The sequence below is a fragment of the Prosopis cineraria genome, unplaced genomic scaffold (genome assembly GCF_029017545.1).
Source record: "Prosopis cineraria cultivar Desert tree isolate PC_DT_omini unplaced genomic scaffold, ASM2901754v1 PC12, whole genome shotgun sequence".
Classification (NCBI taxonomy): Eukaryota; Viridiplantae; Streptophyta; class Magnoliopsida; order Fabales; family Fabaceae; genus Prosopis; species Prosopis cineraria.
The window spans coordinates 39,959,336-39,980,328 of NW_026555343.1; the positions used below are offsets into that span (position 1 = coordinate 39,959,336).

Genomic DNA, 20,993 nt, shown 5'->3' on the forward strand with positions numbered 1-20,993 from the left:
CATTCTCATTGACATAATATATTTTGTTAACCGAATATTGAACAAAGAAATAGCAACAGATAAATTATTTGCACAATTTCAAACATTTGGAGAATTCACTTTGTTTTATCAAGATCAAATAATTATAAATGCATAATGATCATAAGATGTGTGATATTTAGTAATTATAAAAATTTTGATGTTCACATATATAAATAATTTATTATTTTTGTATTATATATATATATATGATATGTATAAATTATAAAATTTCTATGAGGTAAATCTAGACACAGATTTTAATTTATGTTCTTAGAAAATTAAATTTAACCCATATATACCAAACAAGAAAGGACAAAAAGAACGATTGTCCTTCTCAGGAAATGCCGATCAAATAAAGCTTTCGAAAATGCCACTCCTCTAAATCTAATATCATTAGTTTTATTATTATAAGCCGACCTGAAATAAAGCAAACTCAAATAATCTCAATTGAGAAGATGATAAAATGTCTCTTCAATATAGAAAGGAAAAAAGCATAGCTTAACAGAACGTAAAAGAATATATATATATATATATATATATAATTTTTTAAATCAATATTCTATTTTTACTTAAAAAGGTCGTTCACTATTTAGGAAAGATTCAAATTTCCAAATAAAATGGACAAAATAGCCTTCTTCATGGAATTTGAGTTTTGACAAATGAGGGTCCTACTTTTTGGTTTTGGATGCTTGGAGGAGGATTTTCTTTTCTTTCATTTGAAGGAAAGCCAAAAATGGCGTTAGTTGAAAAAAAAGTTATTATAAATGAACTAATTTCAATTTTTTTAATATTAACAAATATTGTTAGAAATATGTAGTATTCATTATAAAAACATTAAACAACATATTATAATATTAGAACAATGCATGCTAACTTGGTGTGTAATTAACAAAATATTGCTAGATCTCATAATTCTATAAAAAAATATTGTCCATTTTAACTTTGCTAAAAGCTAAGGAAAAATTAAAGAGATTCACACACATATATAAAAGATTAAGAGTCTTTTTTTTTTCAATCTTCATGAAATAATAATTTTACATAGTGATAAAACATTAACATATTAAATTTAATCTAAAAATAAAAATAAAACACTAAGAGGTTATCATTTGAGAATTCTTTATCAGCATTTAAAATTATTGCGTTAGTATTTTTGTTAATAAAATTAACGAGGTTAGGGTCAAATTAAAATTTTGTTTAAAATTAGAAGATAAAAGAAAATAGTTTTGCCGTCTTTTTATATATTACTAGAGTTTAAAGAATAAATCGCGCTGCTTATAATCAGCTGCGACTTTTTATCTCCATCCATTTGTTTTTGCTCCTTAATTAATTATTCATGCAATAATAAATTAAGTCACCATAGGAATAATTGAGCAGTCATGCACGATTAATCAAATTCTAAATTTGTGGAGAATTCAACCTTGTATAAAAAAAAATTGAGTTTTACATCGTTTGATTGACGCAAATGAGAATGTTTTCTCATTTTCTATTTTATAATTCAACATTAAAGGAATTGTCAAGAGAAAATTTTCAATGATGATAGGCTAACTAATTTGATCAGCAAGGTTATGAAGTAACATATATAATGTCCCTCATAAGAAGTTTTATTTGATTGTTGAAGTGATATGATTATCAAAATTGGCAAAAGCAAACTTGGATTTTGTGGAGGATCAGGACCCCACATTTTGAAATGAAATTTGAGCACAAATCTCTAATGATGCAAACATGGCCTGCCTAAATTTGGTTACCATCCCCATCATCTTTTGTTGCTTGTACCTATTTGTATATAGGGGCGTCACTAATTAAAAATAAATAAAAAGGATGTATTATTGAGAACTTAAGTGCGAGTTGATGTATTAAGAATAATTGTGTGTGTGTGTATAGGAGGAATGACATTATTAAAAAATTAAAAGATTTGAAAATTAGAAATGAAAATCAACAGGTTTTTTTATAGTAAATATTGGTCTAATAAAGTTTATTATTCTCATTTAATGATTTACAACTCTCAAAACGAAAATTTGCAAGTGAGATTCGCAAATTTACAAAGAAAAAACTTGTTAAATATATCATTGCTTGAAAATTTGTGAATAATGACAAATCACTAAACATGGCGATATGTATATAACAATTTTTTTTTTTAACAAATTAGTGAATTCCACTTGTAAATTCTTGTTTTAATTGTTACAAATAATAAAATGAGAGAGTAGCAAATTTTTAAACCAAGCCACTAAAAATTTTTTAGTCCTTATTTTGAATTTTCAAATCTTTTGATCCTTATTGAAATAGTTTAATTCAATATTTTAGTCTTTTAATGTTATTCTACTATATATATATGTGTGTGTGTGTGTGTGTGACCGCGTCATAGTTTAGAAGATGTAATTTAATTTGTAGAACATGTTAAAATTGATGCCTACTTTTGAAAAAGAGAGAAGAATTATTATAGGATGGAGATTCATATCCACTAATGGAAGTGGATGCCACTCAATATTGCCATTGTATAGTACACACTAGGTGGCCTCAAATCAAAGCATGATGATAAACACACGCAACAATTCATGCAATCCCATCAGTGCGTTTCTTCTGTTTTTAGCAATTCAATTTTCACTTTCTCTTTAATCTAATTGTGAAACCAAAGATCTGCAGAATCAAAGGAACTGATGGCCATGGAAATTTACACGTTTGTTATTCAACTGGATATATAGAAGCCAAGTAGATATGAATTATCTTTGTTCAATATCGATGATGTTAGCCAGGGTGGGTTAGTTAAGATGTTATCATCGTCTCAACTTTTTCTTTTTTGTATATGAGATGATCTTAAAACAGAAACATGTAGAATTTTGCAGAAACTTGGATAATAATCTCCTCGTTAATTAGCAATAATTTGTTTCATAATGTTTACTTTGACATCATTGTCATGCTATATATGCTATAATCAAATTAAGACAAGTTGTATTATCGTGGGTCTATATCACTTTATTGGATTCTTACGGACAATTCAATTTTCATTTATGAGCTACAAAACAAAACCATTTACTGACTTACTATTATTATGAAAGCCAGAAACAGGAATGCTATCATAATTAATATTGACGAAGAAATATAAAAAGCATGACGTATAGTGATGTTTTCCAGGTATTCATGCATGTATAGTGATGTTCATGAACGATACATAGATATATATACATATATATAGTGGAAAGTGTCTAATCTAGCTAACAAGATAGGTGATGTAAAGTTGGTCGAAATGGAGCATTGTACACTAGCAATAGCAGGCCATGGGGAATATTTCTTCGATACTTTATTCTTGGGAGAGATGATGATCGTATAGGAAATTGTGAACATGGGTTTTCCGTTTTTTTATTTGGTTTGAATAAAATCACTTTATTTAATTGAGTTATTTTATTCTATCGTTACACTGTGAGGATTCTATAGTAACTTGTTATGTTTACAGATAATTTATGGATTAAATAAATACTCATCCCATTTTTCTTTAATTAGTGATTCTTGCTGCGTAAGATGCAATATATATATCTCGGGATTCAAAGAATATTCATAAAAGCTATTTACAAATTAAATAACCTACCAAAAAAAATCCTTCCATTAGTAATAAGATTTGAATTTATGTTTATGTGAGTCATGTCCTTATCAAGTATATATATCAACCTTTGTAGCTTTATTGGAATTTTCGACGAAGAGGAATTATCTTTTTATTGCACAAAAGATTAGACATTGGATGTGTGTGTGTGTGTAGTGTCTCCCAAGTGTTACGTTTTTTTTTTTTCCATTCACAAAATTAATTATCTTTCATTTCATTGTTTACCAATTTCATCCATTTTATATATAATTGAATATTGCGACAGTATGACTGAGAGGAATTTTAGCCTCCTTCATAAAGGTCGCCATAGTTTTTCTATGATAATATCAACAGTAATTTCGCCATGTTTCCTTGTCTAAATGATACACTCAAACGCATGCACTTAGTTAATCTAATAACTGGTATTAATATCACCCAAAGAACACACACACACACACACACACACACGCACACACACACACACAGAGACTCACTCACTCACTCACTCACAGAGTCAACTATGAACAACTTTTTGTCCGTTTTCGAATGAAAAAAAAAGGTGGGATGCAAACATGTAAAGATTGAGAGATAAACACAATGATTTTACAAAATTATACTACTCCTCAAAAAGAGAGCCTTCCAATATAAATTGGCCCCAAATTTGTACAAAATGATATGAATTGTCCAAATCAAACAATAACAGCCACCATATCGTGGGCTTCCTTGTCAAAAATATACACGTACTCTAATTTAGTTATCAATATTGATCTCTCACTAACTCTATACTTACTTTTTCATGAGCTAGCTAGCTAGCTGGGTTTTTATTATTTAATTAATTTGATCAATTATACTGCACTGATTCTCATATATATGCTAGATATAATGAATAATCAATTAATGTTTGTAGTGATAACCCACTTATTTCACCATCAGTTCCTATCTTAAATGATAATCTCTCATCTTGTATGACAAGAAAAAAATTATTAAAAATCATGAGCCTGCCTATAAATTAATAATGCTTCGTCCTCATACATATATAGACGTAATAATTAATATTTCTTAAGCTAATCCACTGAAGCCCAAGAGCCCTCGTGCGCAATCATAGCATACCATGATGTCAAACAAGACACTTGGTGTATGTGTTATATAATATATATATATATATATATAGAGAGAGAGAGAGAGAGAGAGAGAGAGAGAGATTAGATCATGGATTGGTTCGTTATTAATTATGAAATTTAAACTTGAGGGTGAAGAAAAGGGAGATAAGAAGGAAGTCAACAGAAAAGGAATAGTACGAGGTATGATTTGACTTTCTCCCCCCACCCCTAAAAATTAAAGTTTATAATTTAGAAGGTTAATAATGGATTGGTTGGATTCAGTACTGTGATTGTCTTGTTGTGATCGATGTGCCTTATTAGGGTTAATCAAATATCTTATACACACACTCCCTCTAATCTTTGTTGGAGAACACTTAAAACCCTTTCGTATATATTAAAAGAAGTTAATTTTTTCTCTTGATATCATAAAAAAGTAAAATACACTTTTATTTTTATTCTTGACTTTAAATAATAACGCAATTATCTTAAAGACCTTCACCCTAATTGAGAAGGGATAAAATTAAAAAAAAATAATTTAATTATTATAAAGTATCTTATATTTTAGACGAAAAATTACTTTTAAAAAGTATCTTATAAATAGAATCATATATATATATATATATATATATATTATACCTTCTGTGTGTTTTGTTTGGTCATGTGATTCCATAATCTTCTTTGTTCTTTGATGTAGCAATAAAGCTCCATTAATTACGTCCACGAGAACAATGATTGGTGGAAATTAATGAGCACAAGCATGCACCCACTCTCTCTTTCATTCATTCCTTCATCGTTTATTTATTTGACAATGTTTAAGTTCATCAAAATATAAAAGAAATTAAAGCTGTACTTATTGCAAAATACTTACCAATTATCAAGTGATCTAGACTCATGCCTTTTCATGAAATACCACTGCCTGTTGCCTTTTATACATACAAGTCATCTTCCATGAGAGTTTATGGTTTTATTTCAAAAATATAATTTTATTTCAAAAATATCCTTCTTGTATTTATTTTAGAGAGAGAGAGAGAGAGATAATACATTTTTTAAAAATATATGATATTTATTAAGTATTAATATGAAAACTAAAGAGAGTTTAAAAAAAATTATTTTTTTGGCCAATAAAAAAAAATTATTGATGCAACTAAACTTCTTTTTAAGTTCTAATAAGTTAATTAAAAAAACTTTATATTAAGTATTGAGTGAAAAACATAATGTACTAGTATATATTTTTTCTGATTGAATCAATTTTCATAATCTCTCAATCTTTGCACATTGGAGGGGCCTAATACCATGGAGGCGTAGTTGAGTGACACGTAGAGTAAAAAGGTCATCGATGTGTTTAATTGATAACAACATGAATTGATAAATTGGACTTTCTTTTTGGATTTTTTCCTATTTTGATATTTAAATTAGTTGGACTTTCCATTCTCGCTCATTGCATTGTGTTGCGTGGGAAGCATTAATGCTATATATTGTCTGCTTTTTGAATTAACGCGTGCCACGTCATAAAGTTCCTCAATTATGCATGCCTCCCAATCAGTTCATCTCAAATTCTGTGTGCGCGCTCACTAAGTTAATATGTAATTTAATTCTTAAATAAAATGTTTAAAAATAATTTGAATCTTAAACTTTTATAAAGTATTTTGAATCATAAATAATTAAAATTGAAATAATTTCACCTTCATTACTAAATTTGATCAAATGCTTGCTAGTTTTTTAAAAAATTAAAATTTAATGTGTGATTTTTACTAAATTTTACTGTCCCTCTCTTTCCTACCCTTATTTGAGAAAAATTTGACGTTAAGTCCTATTTTTAAAAAATTAATGAATGTTTGTTCAAATTTAATAGTAAGGGTGAAATTACTTCAACTTTAATTATTTAAAGTTTAAAATGTATCTTTTAAAAGTTCAGAATATAAGTCACCCCTAAACCAATAGTTAAAGTTCAAATTATATATTAATTTTTAATTGAAATATAATTTATGTTGAATAAAATAAACTAGAAAATTAATGTTTTAACAATGTGTTAAGAATAGCTAAAATTATCCTAACATTTTCCTAATTAGTGGCGAGACTTTAAGTGATGATTTTAATGATAATAATAAAGTGATTGGCTTATAGCTTGTAGAAGAGTTAACCTAAGAAAGTTAAACCAATAGATGAGGTAAGGTTGTAAAGAACTAATAATAGTTGGGTTGGGTGAAAATGGTTTTATTATTTTTTTTAATAAAGGTTGGGTGAAAATGTGTGAATATTCTTAATGCAAAGTCTAAAATTTAAATTTTTTAAATAATGAAAAACTACATTTAGAGAGTTTTATCTCTCTTACACTTAAATTTGACTTCATTGAGATTAATAATAATGTAGGCAAAAGAATGATAACTTTAATTTAAAGTACAATAATGTTTATTTATATATGGAGCCGCATTAGTTGACATTGTTAATTAGTAGTACTTTAATGCCTCAAAATACATTATCATAAATATTCTGAATTATATATATAGTAGCGATAGCTTATAGGTTTACAACAAGAGATTAATTCTTAGAGTACATTATGGTTTTGAGTTCGAAAGTTTTAAATGAAAAGGGGGTAAATTGTGAAATCTAATCCATTTAGGCTCATGAGTCATTAATCAATTAGCCAGGTAGTATTATTTGACATTAAATAAGAAAATATTTTTTTATTAAAGTTTCTAAGGAAATTAAAAGGATTTTTTTTACTAAAAATAAAAATATGAAATTAACCTCTAAATCTCTAGTAATAATAGTTTGTTCTTTCATTCTTTGACTATTTTCTATATCACAAAAGTCCATGCACTCTAGATTATATATCTTTGATTTTTTTTTTCTTGTAATTTATATAAACTTATAACTTTACATTTACATTGTCGATACAAATTTTTATGGAAAAATATATAAAATTCTCTAAAATTTAGTATTATTTTTTAAATAGATAAAAATTTCTTTCTGTAAAAAAAAAGGGAAGCCTGTATAATTTAAATAAAATTCAAGTAGTTAAACCATTTTTAATTAACTCCTTATTTTAGTTAACTTTTAAGAGAATGTATATACGAAGACTTTAAAAAGTTACAGTGAAAGCGTACCAGCAGATTGGAGTGAAAGTCAAAAGTGATGTGGTCCGTGCATTTTCTTTTTTAAAAAATTATATAATTTCAATGAAATAAAAAATCTTTATCATTTATTCTGAACAGGTTCTTCTAACACGAGTTTTTTTTTTTTTTTTTATGGTCAAATTCTAACACAAGAGTTTGATTCCACATTCCCTTCCTTACCTAATTCCCTCCACCATGATTATAAGAATAAATCAATACTATAAAATGGAGCGACGATGAATATGTAGCCAAAACCTTACTTATTAATTGAGTGATAAATCTTTAGACAAAAATGTTTATCTCGGTATCTCGAGTCTCGACACAACGTTAGATTTTTTTTTTTGGCCCCTTAAATAATTACGTCCACATATATTTTTTTTAAAAAAATTCATTATCATTCTTCATCTTCCGAGCTAGTTACCATTTCCTAATTCCACTATTTACTACTTGGATTCCACCCAACTTCTCTATTAAGAAGCTTGTCCCTTGTGCAATTAAAAAGTCAACAACTCATATGATACACACACACACATTATTATTTTTAATTTTTCCCAATTTTTTTGGCCTAAAATTTTCCCCAAATTTATTTTTGACTTTCTGTACTGTACAACAGTGTAGTGAAAAATCAAACTACTTTTTATTATTATTATTATTATTTGAATTTTGAGGAAATGTGGATAGAATGAAAATTGCAGCTAAAAACTAATTATAGAAAAATATATTTGTCATTCTACGAATGAAGTTAAGTCTAGTTAAAAAAAATTATTAGTCTATGATAAATTAAAATTCAAATATTTATTGGCAGAAACGTATACCTAATTATATTTAATATAATTGTCTTTAATTAAAAAAACACATGGGTGTATAAGGAAAAGCCATATATGGATGTGTAGAATAACATGAATAATCACATATGAACATTTTGCAATTGGAGCAATACAATATCAGGAAACTTGTGAAGTAGAATAGGAATCTTCCTTGCATGACGAGTGTGAGCCCATTTGAAGTAAGCATGGAATGGTGGAAATTCAATTTTTTCTCTAGAAAAAAGAAAAACTAATTACTAATCAATGTAATTGAAAAGAAAAACAAAACATGTGGACCCATACCAAAATAGGTTGTGCTGTTGAGATCAATATCTGCTTTGCATGGACCCACACACTAATAAATTTGCTTTCTTTTTCTTATAAAAGAAAAAGTAAGGATCTAATGTCACTTCATTGGAGAGCAGCGAATATAATTAAGAAGCTAAGTTCAAGCCAAAATATAATTAAATGTTCATAATTCATATGAATAATAATGAAAATTTTTAATATTACCTTTCTTAATAAAAAATTATCGCCTGTATTTTTCTATGTTATATATTGTTCATGCTTGAAGCCAAAGATTCATAAATATGAATCATGATTTCGAGAAAAATAAAATTAGTTCTTAAATATTAAGCTGTTATTAATACAAATAATATGCAATTAAATAGGATAGTTAGAGAATCTAATCAGTATTTAAATTAAACTAAAAAAGATTTCCACATCATCATTAACAGCCTGGATGCCTCTAATAAATCTCCCTCAACCCTTTATAAGAGCATTCAAAAGAGAACACTCTCAAAAACTTCTCTCTCTCTCACTCAATCATCCTTTGTTCTCTCTTCTATCTCAGGCGTGGAATTTGGCTTTCATTACAGTCTCTCTCTCTAGAAACCATCATCAATGTCCCATGTCTTCTTTTCCTTTCTTTCCCCTTCTTTCCTCTTAAAACCTTCCATTTTCTGAAATACCCATCCCAGACTCCTCTGTTTTATCAGAAGAGGCCAAATTCTTGTCCCTTCACATAATCATGCCTTCTTAATTCCATTAAACCTCTCTTTATCTATCTCGAACTCTTCTGACTCTACTTGATCTTTTGCAGTACAATTCGAAGTTTGAATCGGACAACAAAAGTCCAAGTAATTGAGAACCCTCGAAATCCCCTGTTTGTCTCTGTTCTCTGTCACCCACATACGGCCATACCATAGCTCCTTTTAAAAGCATTGAAATAGAACCAATGGACAGATGGGATAGATCCCAACGAGATCGCCAACAAAGGCATTACAGAGAGAACCCTTCTTTCTCTTCTACTCTTCTGGACGCCATTTATAGATCCATCGACGAAGGAGAAAGAGAGGAGAGACAAAACCAGCTTGTGCTTTACAGAGAAACCATGAAAAAGCAGAAACAGAGCAACTTCTTCGATGAGGAAGCTAAAGCACCGAGCTCTCGTCGATCTCAAAAGGTCGAAAACTGGATGGATGCAAGGGCGTTCGAGAAAGTTGAGGTTCGAAGAAATTCCATACATTCTAGCTCAAGCTCCACAGATTCAAGCTCAAATGGCGGCTTTTCTTCTTCAGAGTCATCATCAGAGCTCTTCAATGGCGTCCAGAGGCTGAAGCCAATTCGAACCAGTGCTGATCCTCCTCAAAAACCAACATTTGATTCTCTCAACGCATACAGAAACTACTCTGGCAATACCCAGAAGCCAAAGCAGGAAAATGGCTTTGAGAAGAAGACGAAATCAAAAGCTCTGAGAAGAATCCTATACGGAGACTTGAAGAAATCAAAGCAACCTATTTCGCCAGGTGCTAGACTCACCAGTTTTCTGAATTCTCTCTTCAATTCAGGTGGTGGAAATAACAATGCCAAAAAGAAACCAAAGGTGGTGTCGTCAAACACTCTGACGCAACCTTCAACCTGTTCTTCAGCATCTTCGTTTTCAAGGTCTTGCTTGAGCAAAACCCCATCATCATCAAGATCAGCAGCGAAGGCTACCAGGTCCGTGAGATTCTGCCCAGTGAGTGTCATAGTTGATGAAGATTGCAGGCCATGTGGACACAAGAATCTTTACGAAGGAGAAAAGGGTATTGAGAAATTCAGCCATGTCAGCAAGAACAGTAACAACGAGGAGCTGAGGTTCCATGTGATGCAGGAGAGTCGAAGAGTGGAGGAGTACGCGAGAGAGTTGTTGAGAAATTATCAGAAGAAGAAGAAGGACGTTGATGATGATGATGATGCGGCAAGCTGTTCAAGTTCTGATCTTTTTGAATTGGATAATCTTTCAGGGATCGGGAATATTGAAAGGTATAGAGAAGAATTGCCAGTGTATGAAACGACCCATTTCAATACCAATCGAGCCATTGCCAACAATGGCTTCATGCTGTAATCTTCACTGTTTTAAAAAAGTTACAGTTTGGGGGTGGGTTACATTAGAGAAATAAGATCTTTCTTTTGCTTACGCTAGTCATCAATCTTATTTTCTGTTAGACTTTCCTACCATATGTATGACACTTCTGTTATTAATATTAGGGAACAAGGTCTCTCTCTCATGTCTATCATATTTATGATTATTTCAACGGTGAGATGGCTTACAGAGTGAGCAAGGTAATTATAGCATACTAAATTGCCACCAACATGAGTTGGATTTAATAGAAAGAATTAATTTTTTGTAACACAAATGTTCGAATCAGGCTATAAAAAATGATTGATTATGTTTTGAGCATTGTTACTTAGAAGAATTCCTATGTACAATATATAAAAAAAAAGTAGCGGATTGCTAAATAAAATAGGGGGGGGGGAGAGAGAGAGAGAGAGAGAGAGAGAGAGAGAGAGGTTTTGCAAAATCTACCTGAGAAATTGATGAATATAAGAAAAGGCAACAAAAGAAAGAGGGGTTGAAGAAGATGAAGTTGAAAGGGAGGGCAGAATTTCTACATTCACTAATGGCAAGCCAAAGGAGGGCTTTTGCTTTCTCTCTCTTGAGTATGTGGGACCTCTCTTTTTGCTTCAATATTTATGTAACCCTATTCCTTTTTTATTTTCCTTCTTGTTTTGTTTATTTTTTTTTTTTTAAATCTGTTCTTCATGTACCACATATATATACTTGGGAGCGATAGTAAAAAAGGTTCCTATATTAATTTAATGTGGTTTTCCTTCTTTTAAATTAATATAAAAAGAAATGGATTATATATATATATATACACTAATATATTTTTATTATATTATTTTCTTTTTTATATACTATAGTTACTCTTGATTTTTTTTTAATTTTAAAAAGATAGTGCATAATGGAAGCAACAAAAGGAAGTAACTGTGTTTTTAATTAAGTAAAATTAAAGGACAGAACTATAAGGTCCTCTAAAGATGTGGACAAATGTTAAAGATCAATTCTTGGATTCTCTAAAATCTTTGATGTTAAATTCGGTTGGCTTATTATAAAAGCGAAAATAGCTTGTCTTTGAGTAATTTGATGGGATATTCCGTTTTTGTAAATATTACATATATACCGTTAAACTTAAATCATCTTAATCTTTATCTTAATCCCTTTTATTGATGCCCTTAATCAAACTCTTTTTTTTTTTTTGCTCATTGCTTGTCTCTTTTTTCTTCAGTGCAAGCCAAATTTCTTCTTTAATTTTTTTTTAACCTTTAAATAATGCTTCAAGTTCATCTTGAACATATGTTTTCCCTTTTTCATGCATTTTTGCTTTTGCCCTCTTCTTTAAAATTCAAAAGTCTAACAGCCTAGGGAATGCAAGTGTTCTAAACAATTTTTTTTGTTATAGATATTAAGAATCTAACTCACTTTATTTGCCCCTAAAGTACTTATTTAGAACATATAGGCTTTAGTTTTCATGACAAAAGACTACGAACTACATAGTACCTACAAGGAGGGGGGGAAAAGGACGAAAACCCCAACTTCATTGGGATTCATACTTTTTAAATTAAAAAAAAAGGAAAAAGAAAAATGATTCTTAAGGTCCATGAGTTATACAATTGAATGTTAAAGGTTTACAATTAATTTTTCTAAAAATTATAAAAATAATTTATATATTTTTTGCTTTATAAAATTACTAATTATACTTATTAAATATAACTTAATATTTTTTCGATGTTACAATGATGTTTTAGATTATTTGATATTACCTCATATTGGAAAAATTATTAGATTATAACTTTATGGAGTGTAAATGATAACTACAGTGTTATCATATACTTTACACGAATCTAAGATGAGCCCTATTAGATTAGTGTTTATAGTTTATAATAGTTAGCTTTTTTATTGCAGATTTTGTATTATATGTGTGATTGAGTGTGTCAAGAAGGATTAATGGTAAAAGAGCATGAACAATAACGCCGCCATGTATCTGATCATCAGAAAAGGAAAACCATCCAATAAAGAAAAGTTCTAACAACAAATACTATAGGAACACCACTGAATCATAACAGTATGAAATGCTCATTAATTAGTCATTAATTGAATATTTTTATTAAAGGAAAAATAACGAACCGTTCGAAGCAGCCTATAACTTGGAATATTAGAGGATACAGGTAAAAGAAAAGAAAAGAAAAGGCTATAAGCTTGCTATGCTCCAAAAGTTTCATAGGGCAAACAGAGAAAGAGAATGATGAAATAACAAAACTTTAAGGAATCGATTGGCGGACAATCCAACCGAAAAATTATATGCTTAATTAAGCCAACTGTTTAATTGAACTAACTAGTATAATTAATATTTGTTTCTAAAAATACCCCTTCTAAAGTTTGTTACTGTTTTTACATGCATTATGGTTGGTGAAGTGGGGGAGGAGCATCACAATAATGAGAAATTTTAATTTAGGTAGCATTGTAAAAAAAATAATTAACCAATCAAACTTTTTAAAATTTAAGAATTAAATAATTATGTTTAATCATTACATCATTAGATTAAAAAAATTAGCTGTAACGCACTGACGGTACTTATCCATATTCATAATTCCTCCAAAATTCTAGTGATAATAGCCTCTCTTTTTTTTTCCTGATGTCCATGGCATTGGATTTTCTGCATTTTAAGGGCTTACCTATTACGTACCATTGAAACAATGCCAATTTTCAAATTATATATATGGTATAGTAATAATACTATCTTATTTTTCATAGATTATACTATATGATATTTTTTAATCTTGTTTATACTAATTATTACTATTATATCCCGATAAATTTTGCCAGTTTCGAATGAGAAGCCATGATATAATTGGGAATACTGTTAAATAAACGAATGAATAGATAATAGTAATCCTGTTAAGTAGGCCTACGAGCACAGAGAAAAACATTTACTTTATTGATGGATTTGACCCAATTAATTAATTAACACTTTTCACAATCAATGTCTTTGTTGGCTTTTGAAATCCTCTGTTTTGAAATTTGTTTTATGCATCGAACAACCATATTGTCGTACACAATAATATTAATTCATGATTTAAAAGGCTTGTGCCGTCAAACAGTGCAAGCAAACATACTAGCCGTTGGCCGTGTAACTTCCCCATCATGAGGCAACCAAACATGTACGTACACAAGATTATTCAATCAAATAAAAATTATTTATTAATATCAGATATTAAATCTATATTAAATTGATAGTGAGACTATTTTTATATCGAGTCCATATAAATAACAAGTTTAGTGTTAGTCTTATAGGTGTGAAACCACATATAGTTTTCCTGGCTATCTGAAGGAAATTCAATTACGCTAAGGCTTCGCTTTGTCAAGTGTATTAGCTACTCCTAAATGAATTAGAAATCTGTGAATTTCATGAAGTTTATTGTTTCTTTAGAGAGAGAACATTTTATGTTTTATAAAAATAATAAAATGAATAAAAATATTTAAAAAAGGGAAAGCTTCACATAAATTCATGAATTTCAATTTCAGAGAATTTAAGTTCAATGACCACTAATCTATCATTAATCATATCGCGGTGTTCGATTAGCATATGTGAGTATAGTATGTCGTTTTATTTTGGAAAACTTCTATTTCAACTTGTATAGTATGTCGTTTTACTTTAATCCATTCCAAATTAATTTAAGAAGTGTGAATTTTATCGGTGATTTTGAAAATCACTATTAAAAGATGTTACCGAAAATCAATTGCTAAATGCATTAATTACATGCAGCTGTCTAGATGTTAATTAACTAAGTCCTGATCAATAATTGGCAGCTACTTTTAATGAATTGGGAAAAATACAAAGAACTTAATTTTAGGGTTGTTATATAACAGACATACAGTGGGCTGTCAACTTTGTTTTGTGGTGCAAATTTAAAATAGTTTATGAAGCCACATTCTTTCCGAATCAACAATGGCGTGCGTGCATTATTATATATTCTGCTCTTGTAATAAGGCAATATAATGGAACCACGTCTCCTTTTCTATTATATTCATTATTATAAGGTATTCGATTTGTGCATAGTTGGCTATCACATATTTGTCATCTAGTACGCATGTATTCAACTCCTGTCCTCTTGGCCAAAAAAAAAAAAAAAAACTCCTGTCCTCCAATATTTGAATAATCAAATCACAATATTTTTTTCTGCCAAATTTGATAGTGCTCGTCCAAAAGATGTGGATAGTTGTTAATATCTGTGCCTTACTTTTCTCTTCTGTCATTCCTTGTACATTAAAAGCACATGTGTAGTTTAAAAATACTTCAAGAAAGATCTTAGTTTCTATTGTTGATAGAGATATCTCTTCTCTACACTCACACTCCTCTGTCTTATTAGGTTATTATACGTTGGGTAACTTACAGAAGAATTCTGTGCTTCTTAATATAGGACACAGAAGTGGTTATTTCTGATCATTTTTTAATTTTACACTATCATAAATTTAATTGTGCATATTATATATTGTATGCCTCTTTCTTCTTGTTTTTAATAGGGAGAATCACACTGCAAGCCCTAAAAAGACAAAAAATTACAGTATGAACCCAAAAAATTCTTAAAATGCACTGTAAACTCAAGGGCCTTTGGTATAATTTTTCTTGAGAGTAAAAGTACAATTTTTCCTTTATGTAATTTAAAAACTCAAAACTTATGCCAAACCTTCATCCACAAAGCATATCATAATATTCATAAATTCTCAGCATGATATTCATAAATTCTCAATATAATGTTCATATGTATCAAGTTGATATATAGGTTAATTAAAACATAAGTCACACAAATCATGTATAGCACAGTGCATATGGATGTATGAGACAATGTTCATGAATTTTCAATACAATTAAAATAGTCACACAAAGTATGTACAATACAATATTTATGGCTGTACAACATGATGTTCATATATTCTCAACACAATGTCCATAAGTATCTAGTTGATATATAGGTTAATTAAAACACAAGTCACACAGAGCATGTATAACACAATATACATGAATGCACAAAGATGATGTTCATAAATTCTCAACATATAATTAAAATAGTCACGCAGAGCATGTATAACACAATGTCTATGAGTGCACAATATAATATTCATGTATTATCAACACAATATTCATAAATGTCTAGTTGATTTGTAGGTTAATTAAAATAGTCACGCAAAGCATGTATAACACAATATCCATGGGTGCACAACACAATGTTTATGGATTCTCAACATAATATTCATAAATTTTCAACACAAAGTCCATGCATGTCCAGTTAATCAATAGATTTAATAAAATATATAAGTTACGTAGATAATATATAACACAATGTCTATGTATACACAATATAATGTTCACGAATTCTTAACTAAATGTTTATGCATGTCAAGTTGATTGAGGGTAAAATCGTACTTTCACCTTCAAGAAAAATTGCAATAAGAGCCCTTGGGTTTGTAGCGCATTTTTAGGATTTTTTGATCCTATAGTACACTTTTTTGATTTTTAGGGTTTATAGTGCGGCTCCTTCTTTTTAATAAGGAAAAAGTTGAAAAATAAGACATTTAATGAGCTAACTTATATTTCTTGATTCCAGTAAAATAATTAAAAATACTTTATAACAAAGACCGGAGGGAGTATTGAGTATATATATACACTCCCTCCCTCTGAGACAATTTATAAGCCATCACTTTAAATATGTTTGGCTTGATTCAAAAATCTTAAAATTCCTGATGCTTTGTCTAAGTAATAGATTTTCAACTTTCTCGCTATTAAACATATATAATTTAATAACTTCTTTTTTCTCACTAACATTTGATGACAAGTAAAATGAAAAACTTGTAATAAAAAGTCAGTAACATGTCTTTTTTATGTAGTTAAAGAAATATTTAAATAAACTGAATGTACCCTATCATTTGTAATCTGTTCAATAAAAATATAACATTTTGATATCGTTAAATATAAATTAATTTTGACATTAATAATAGTAGAGAGAGAACATATAAAGTTAAATATGCATTTTGTTATAAGAATAAAATTAATTAAAATAATTTCATCTAAAATTTTATGTAGATAACTTGGGATATTTTAATTGGACAAATGATAAATCACATAAGAATTTCTCATATAGTTAATTGATTGGGGTCATATCCAAGCATTGTTAGGTGCAGTTGTAGGTAGTTCTCCTAAAATATGTTTTTGTACATTTACATGGATTCAAACTTTAAGACTTTGTGCAATAACATGTATTTTACATAGAAAAAAATTCATTCTGAGAGTACGAAGCGTTGTATCTCTTGTCATTAATTGAGTAGATTCCAAATGACCATGAAGTTTTCATTGTAATTTCGAAGTTATTACTTGTTCGATTATTCGAGTTTTGAAACCATCAACGGTAACGCAGTTATACAGATTAACTCTTTCTTAATTTATGTATTATGTGAAAAATGTTGCTCCTTTAATTTGCCTTTTGAGATCTGTTCGATCTTCTTGACAGTCCCTTTGATCCGATCCAAATCCAACGCCTAGCTGCTACCAAAACCAGCATGCCATTAATGAAAGCTTGAAATGAAATTAATAAAGCCAGAACATAAGCGATAGTGATCTTCTTGCTTCTTTCGTTGTTTGTTGCGTTGCTTTTAAATATTGAATTGATCCCACCCACACGTGATGAGGTGGCCCCACATGCCCCAGAACTATGATGCATGCACACGTGTGTTATCTATCTTCTTCACCGATCCCCTCAAGATCCTCTCTCTGCCATCCCAATTATGAAAATCATTCCTCTTCACATTCTTTCATTCTTTCATTCCCACTCTTGCTCCCTCATCAGTACTCCTACAGGACATGTTTACGTGGACGCCACCTTTCTTCATTCTCTTTCATCCATTCACATTAATAATATTTTATAAATTCAATTTTTTTTTTTCAAGTCAAGCGAAGAACAAGAATATTTAATAATATTTTCATCCATTCACTGAAAGTGTGTCTACGAGACTCACATTTTTTCCAACTAATTAATAATCTCTAACTTGTGATTGTAAAAGATTTAAATTTGTTCTCATGCGGCTCTGATATGTACTTGTTGGGATCACGCCAGAGATATATTCTATATGAATTTGTTACTGATTTAAAACAAGACTTGCCTTAAGATTAAATAATTTCTGTGTAGTGTTTTGATTAATTTGTTTGGAAGAGTTGGGGTTTAGAGAATGGAATATTAGCGAGAGTTGGCAAAGAGAAGGAAAGTAAAGTGGTAGGGTTTTAAAGAGGGAGGACTAGTGTGGAGAAGGCAGCTTTAGTAAAAGAAAAGAAAGTGAAATGTTGTGGATTTGGATGTGTCTTGTGAGGGGTGTGTGTGTTGTGTCAGTGTGTGTGGAATGGAAAAAAGAGAAAGGTGATGAAGGGAATTTTGGTGATCCCAAGAAGATTGCTTGTCTTGAAACAGTTAAATAGTTTGAAGCAGCTTTTCTTTTTCTCTTTGGAAAGACCGAGACTTGTGGCTCACCCTCTATGCAGATTCCTTGCTTCCTAAAGGATCTTATTAGGTTCCCTAATTCTCCTTTTTTTCTCTGCTTTTGTTTTTTGTTATTGGCTTTTCTCCTCTCTTGATTTCATTACTCGTTGAGTTGCATTGTAAGCGCAATTTCAGTGCTTTCAGACATTAACTGGTCTGAGTGTAAAGGAGAAAATGGGTTCTCTTAATTGTGAATTTGAACAGAACTATTAATTGACAATGCGATTAATGTAGAGTGAGTGCCTGTTTCTCGTTAGTTTTTTGCTTCTATTCTATTTCATGGATTTGCCTAGATATCATGAATCTTTAAACCAGTAATTCAAATATAACTCAATGTTTAGTTTGATAGCCGAGAATTGTGTAGTCTTTATAGTTCTAATTGATGAAGATTTTATAAATTTATAATGATTAGGGTATGGCAATATAGAGATCCAGTCTATTCTACTATTTAGTCTACTATAAATATGTACTACAAAGATCGATTTTTTTCTGAAGAAAAATCATATGGAAAAAGCTAATAACGAACACATCTTAACTCATTAAATATTTATTTTATGGGTCAATTTTATAATTCCTCTTGGCTTATATAAAATTCACTTTTAACTATCTCACTGAAATAAGTTAGATGCAATTAAATCATTGATATTATCTTTTTTTAAAAAATAAATTCTTCAATTTACTTTCATTAAATATATCACTTTTAAAATACTTCCTCTCTCAAACTTAAGCAAACCTCTTACCCCTCCCCATGAAACATTGTGAAAAGAAAAAAATTGAGAAAAAAAATAAATTAACAGTACTCCATCTTTTTATACAAGTAATTTATAAAAAGAAATATCAATTTATTTTAGAAGGTGATCCATATATAAGATCGAAGGAAGTTTACATATCTATATATTTTTAGCTCAATTTCTCTTTTTTTTTCTCATGTCAATTAACACTTCACTTCTCAATATAATTAAGCAATAATTTAACTTAGGATCCAGCTTATTAGCTATAGAGACCAAAATTACGTTACTGGTTATTGTATACTTTTCTTAAACTACACACATGCTAGTTATTTGAGAAGTAGCTGATATACTCCAGAAAGTTCAGGCATGAGAAAATTAAATCTTGGAATTGCTGAACGTCAGATAGACTATCGCAGTCTTTATATATTCTTCTGGCACCATTTCAATATAATACAGCAAATACATATTAATTATTCTTGTTGGATCTGCACAACAATTGCATGCAGTTTTTTCTTTACATACATACATATATATATGAATGGTTTAATAATATATATATATATATATATAGAGAGAGAGAGAGATGATCAGTTTCTTTTTGGTGATCAAGGGCGGGCATGAAAGTTGTATTGGTGTTCATTTGGGTATTGGGTTACTTTATGTTTTATAATAAAGGTGAAAGAGACTTTGTTGTGGAAAATTGCAAAGTGAAATGGTCACGCATATTCTGTTCACATGGCACCGTCCTCCATCTAGGTTATTTAAGGTTCCACATGATGGAGGCACCCAATTAACCCTAAGACTCTAATATATATAGGCTTCCTAATAAATCCATACCAGTATGCATCGTACTCCATCTACCTCATTATTTATTAAGGTCTCACATGGTGTGTCGTTTAATAATTGAATCTAAAAAAACACCTTGTATATGTATCTACTTTGCAAATATATAAAATTTTGTACGTGTATTAAAAACCTCGGTTGAGCGCATCCATTATTATACTTGTAGATTCTTAATCATCTGAAGTATGATTAATGATAATGGCGTCAATGATTGATCTCTTATTTGATTTTCATTTTTTTGAAGTAAAAGAGCATGTATATTATCAAAATATATAAGCCGTTGGTAGAACAGTTTTTGTTTGTTTGGAATGGTAACATTGTCAATTGAATGATTTATGTATGTATGACAGTCAGTTGTTGTTCGGCATGTGGAAACGTCACCGTCTTGTTCTTGAACAGTAGAGGAATTTCATATCATTGTGCAAAATATATATACTTCTTTGATTTCTTTTATAAATTATTTCTACTAACTTTATTAATATCAATATAAAAAAATAAAAAAAATAAAAGTGTATATAATTTTAAATATATTTTTATATAATAAATTTTAAAGTAATGTTATATTATTATTTTTTCATGAGTAATTTTAAAAATATTTTTTAATTATTATTTAAAAAATTATACTATGATTTATGAATAAAATTAAATAAATTTTTTAAAATATAATTTATAAATGAAACTAAAAAGAGTAGGCAAGTTTGAAGGCAAATACTCAGAAGTGATGAGTGCTATATACTATATAATTTATATATAATTTAGAGAGAAGAAGGCATAATATAATAATATAATAAATGAAATTTAATGCGTGCGCGTCAGAGAATTTCATATAAAGGACAATGACATGAAGGACTCCTACCACCTATTCCCACCGCTTGCTTGAGTATATTTCCATT

The 20,993-nt window shown here is 29.4% G+C and overlaps 1 protein-coding gene across 1 annotated transcript; it reads left to right on the top strand.

The window, feature by feature from the left end:
* Positions 1-9,851: 9,851 nt before the first annotated feature.
* LOC129289356 (protein BIG GRAIN 1-like B) lies at positions 9,852-11,003 on the top strand. Its single transcript, XM_054926115.1, has one exon. It carries the CDS (start codon positions 9,852-9,854, stop codon positions 11,001-11,003), a length of 1,152 nt encoding a protein of 383 aa, XP_054782090.1.
* The last annotated feature ends 9,990 nt before the right edge of the window (positions 11,004-20,993 follow it).

Bases quoted from the DNA above. Each gene is read 5' to 3' on its own strand.
- LOC129289356 (XM_054926115.1), top strand. From the start codon at position 9,852: ATGGACAGATGGGATAGATCCCAACGAGATCGCCAACAAAGGCATTAC.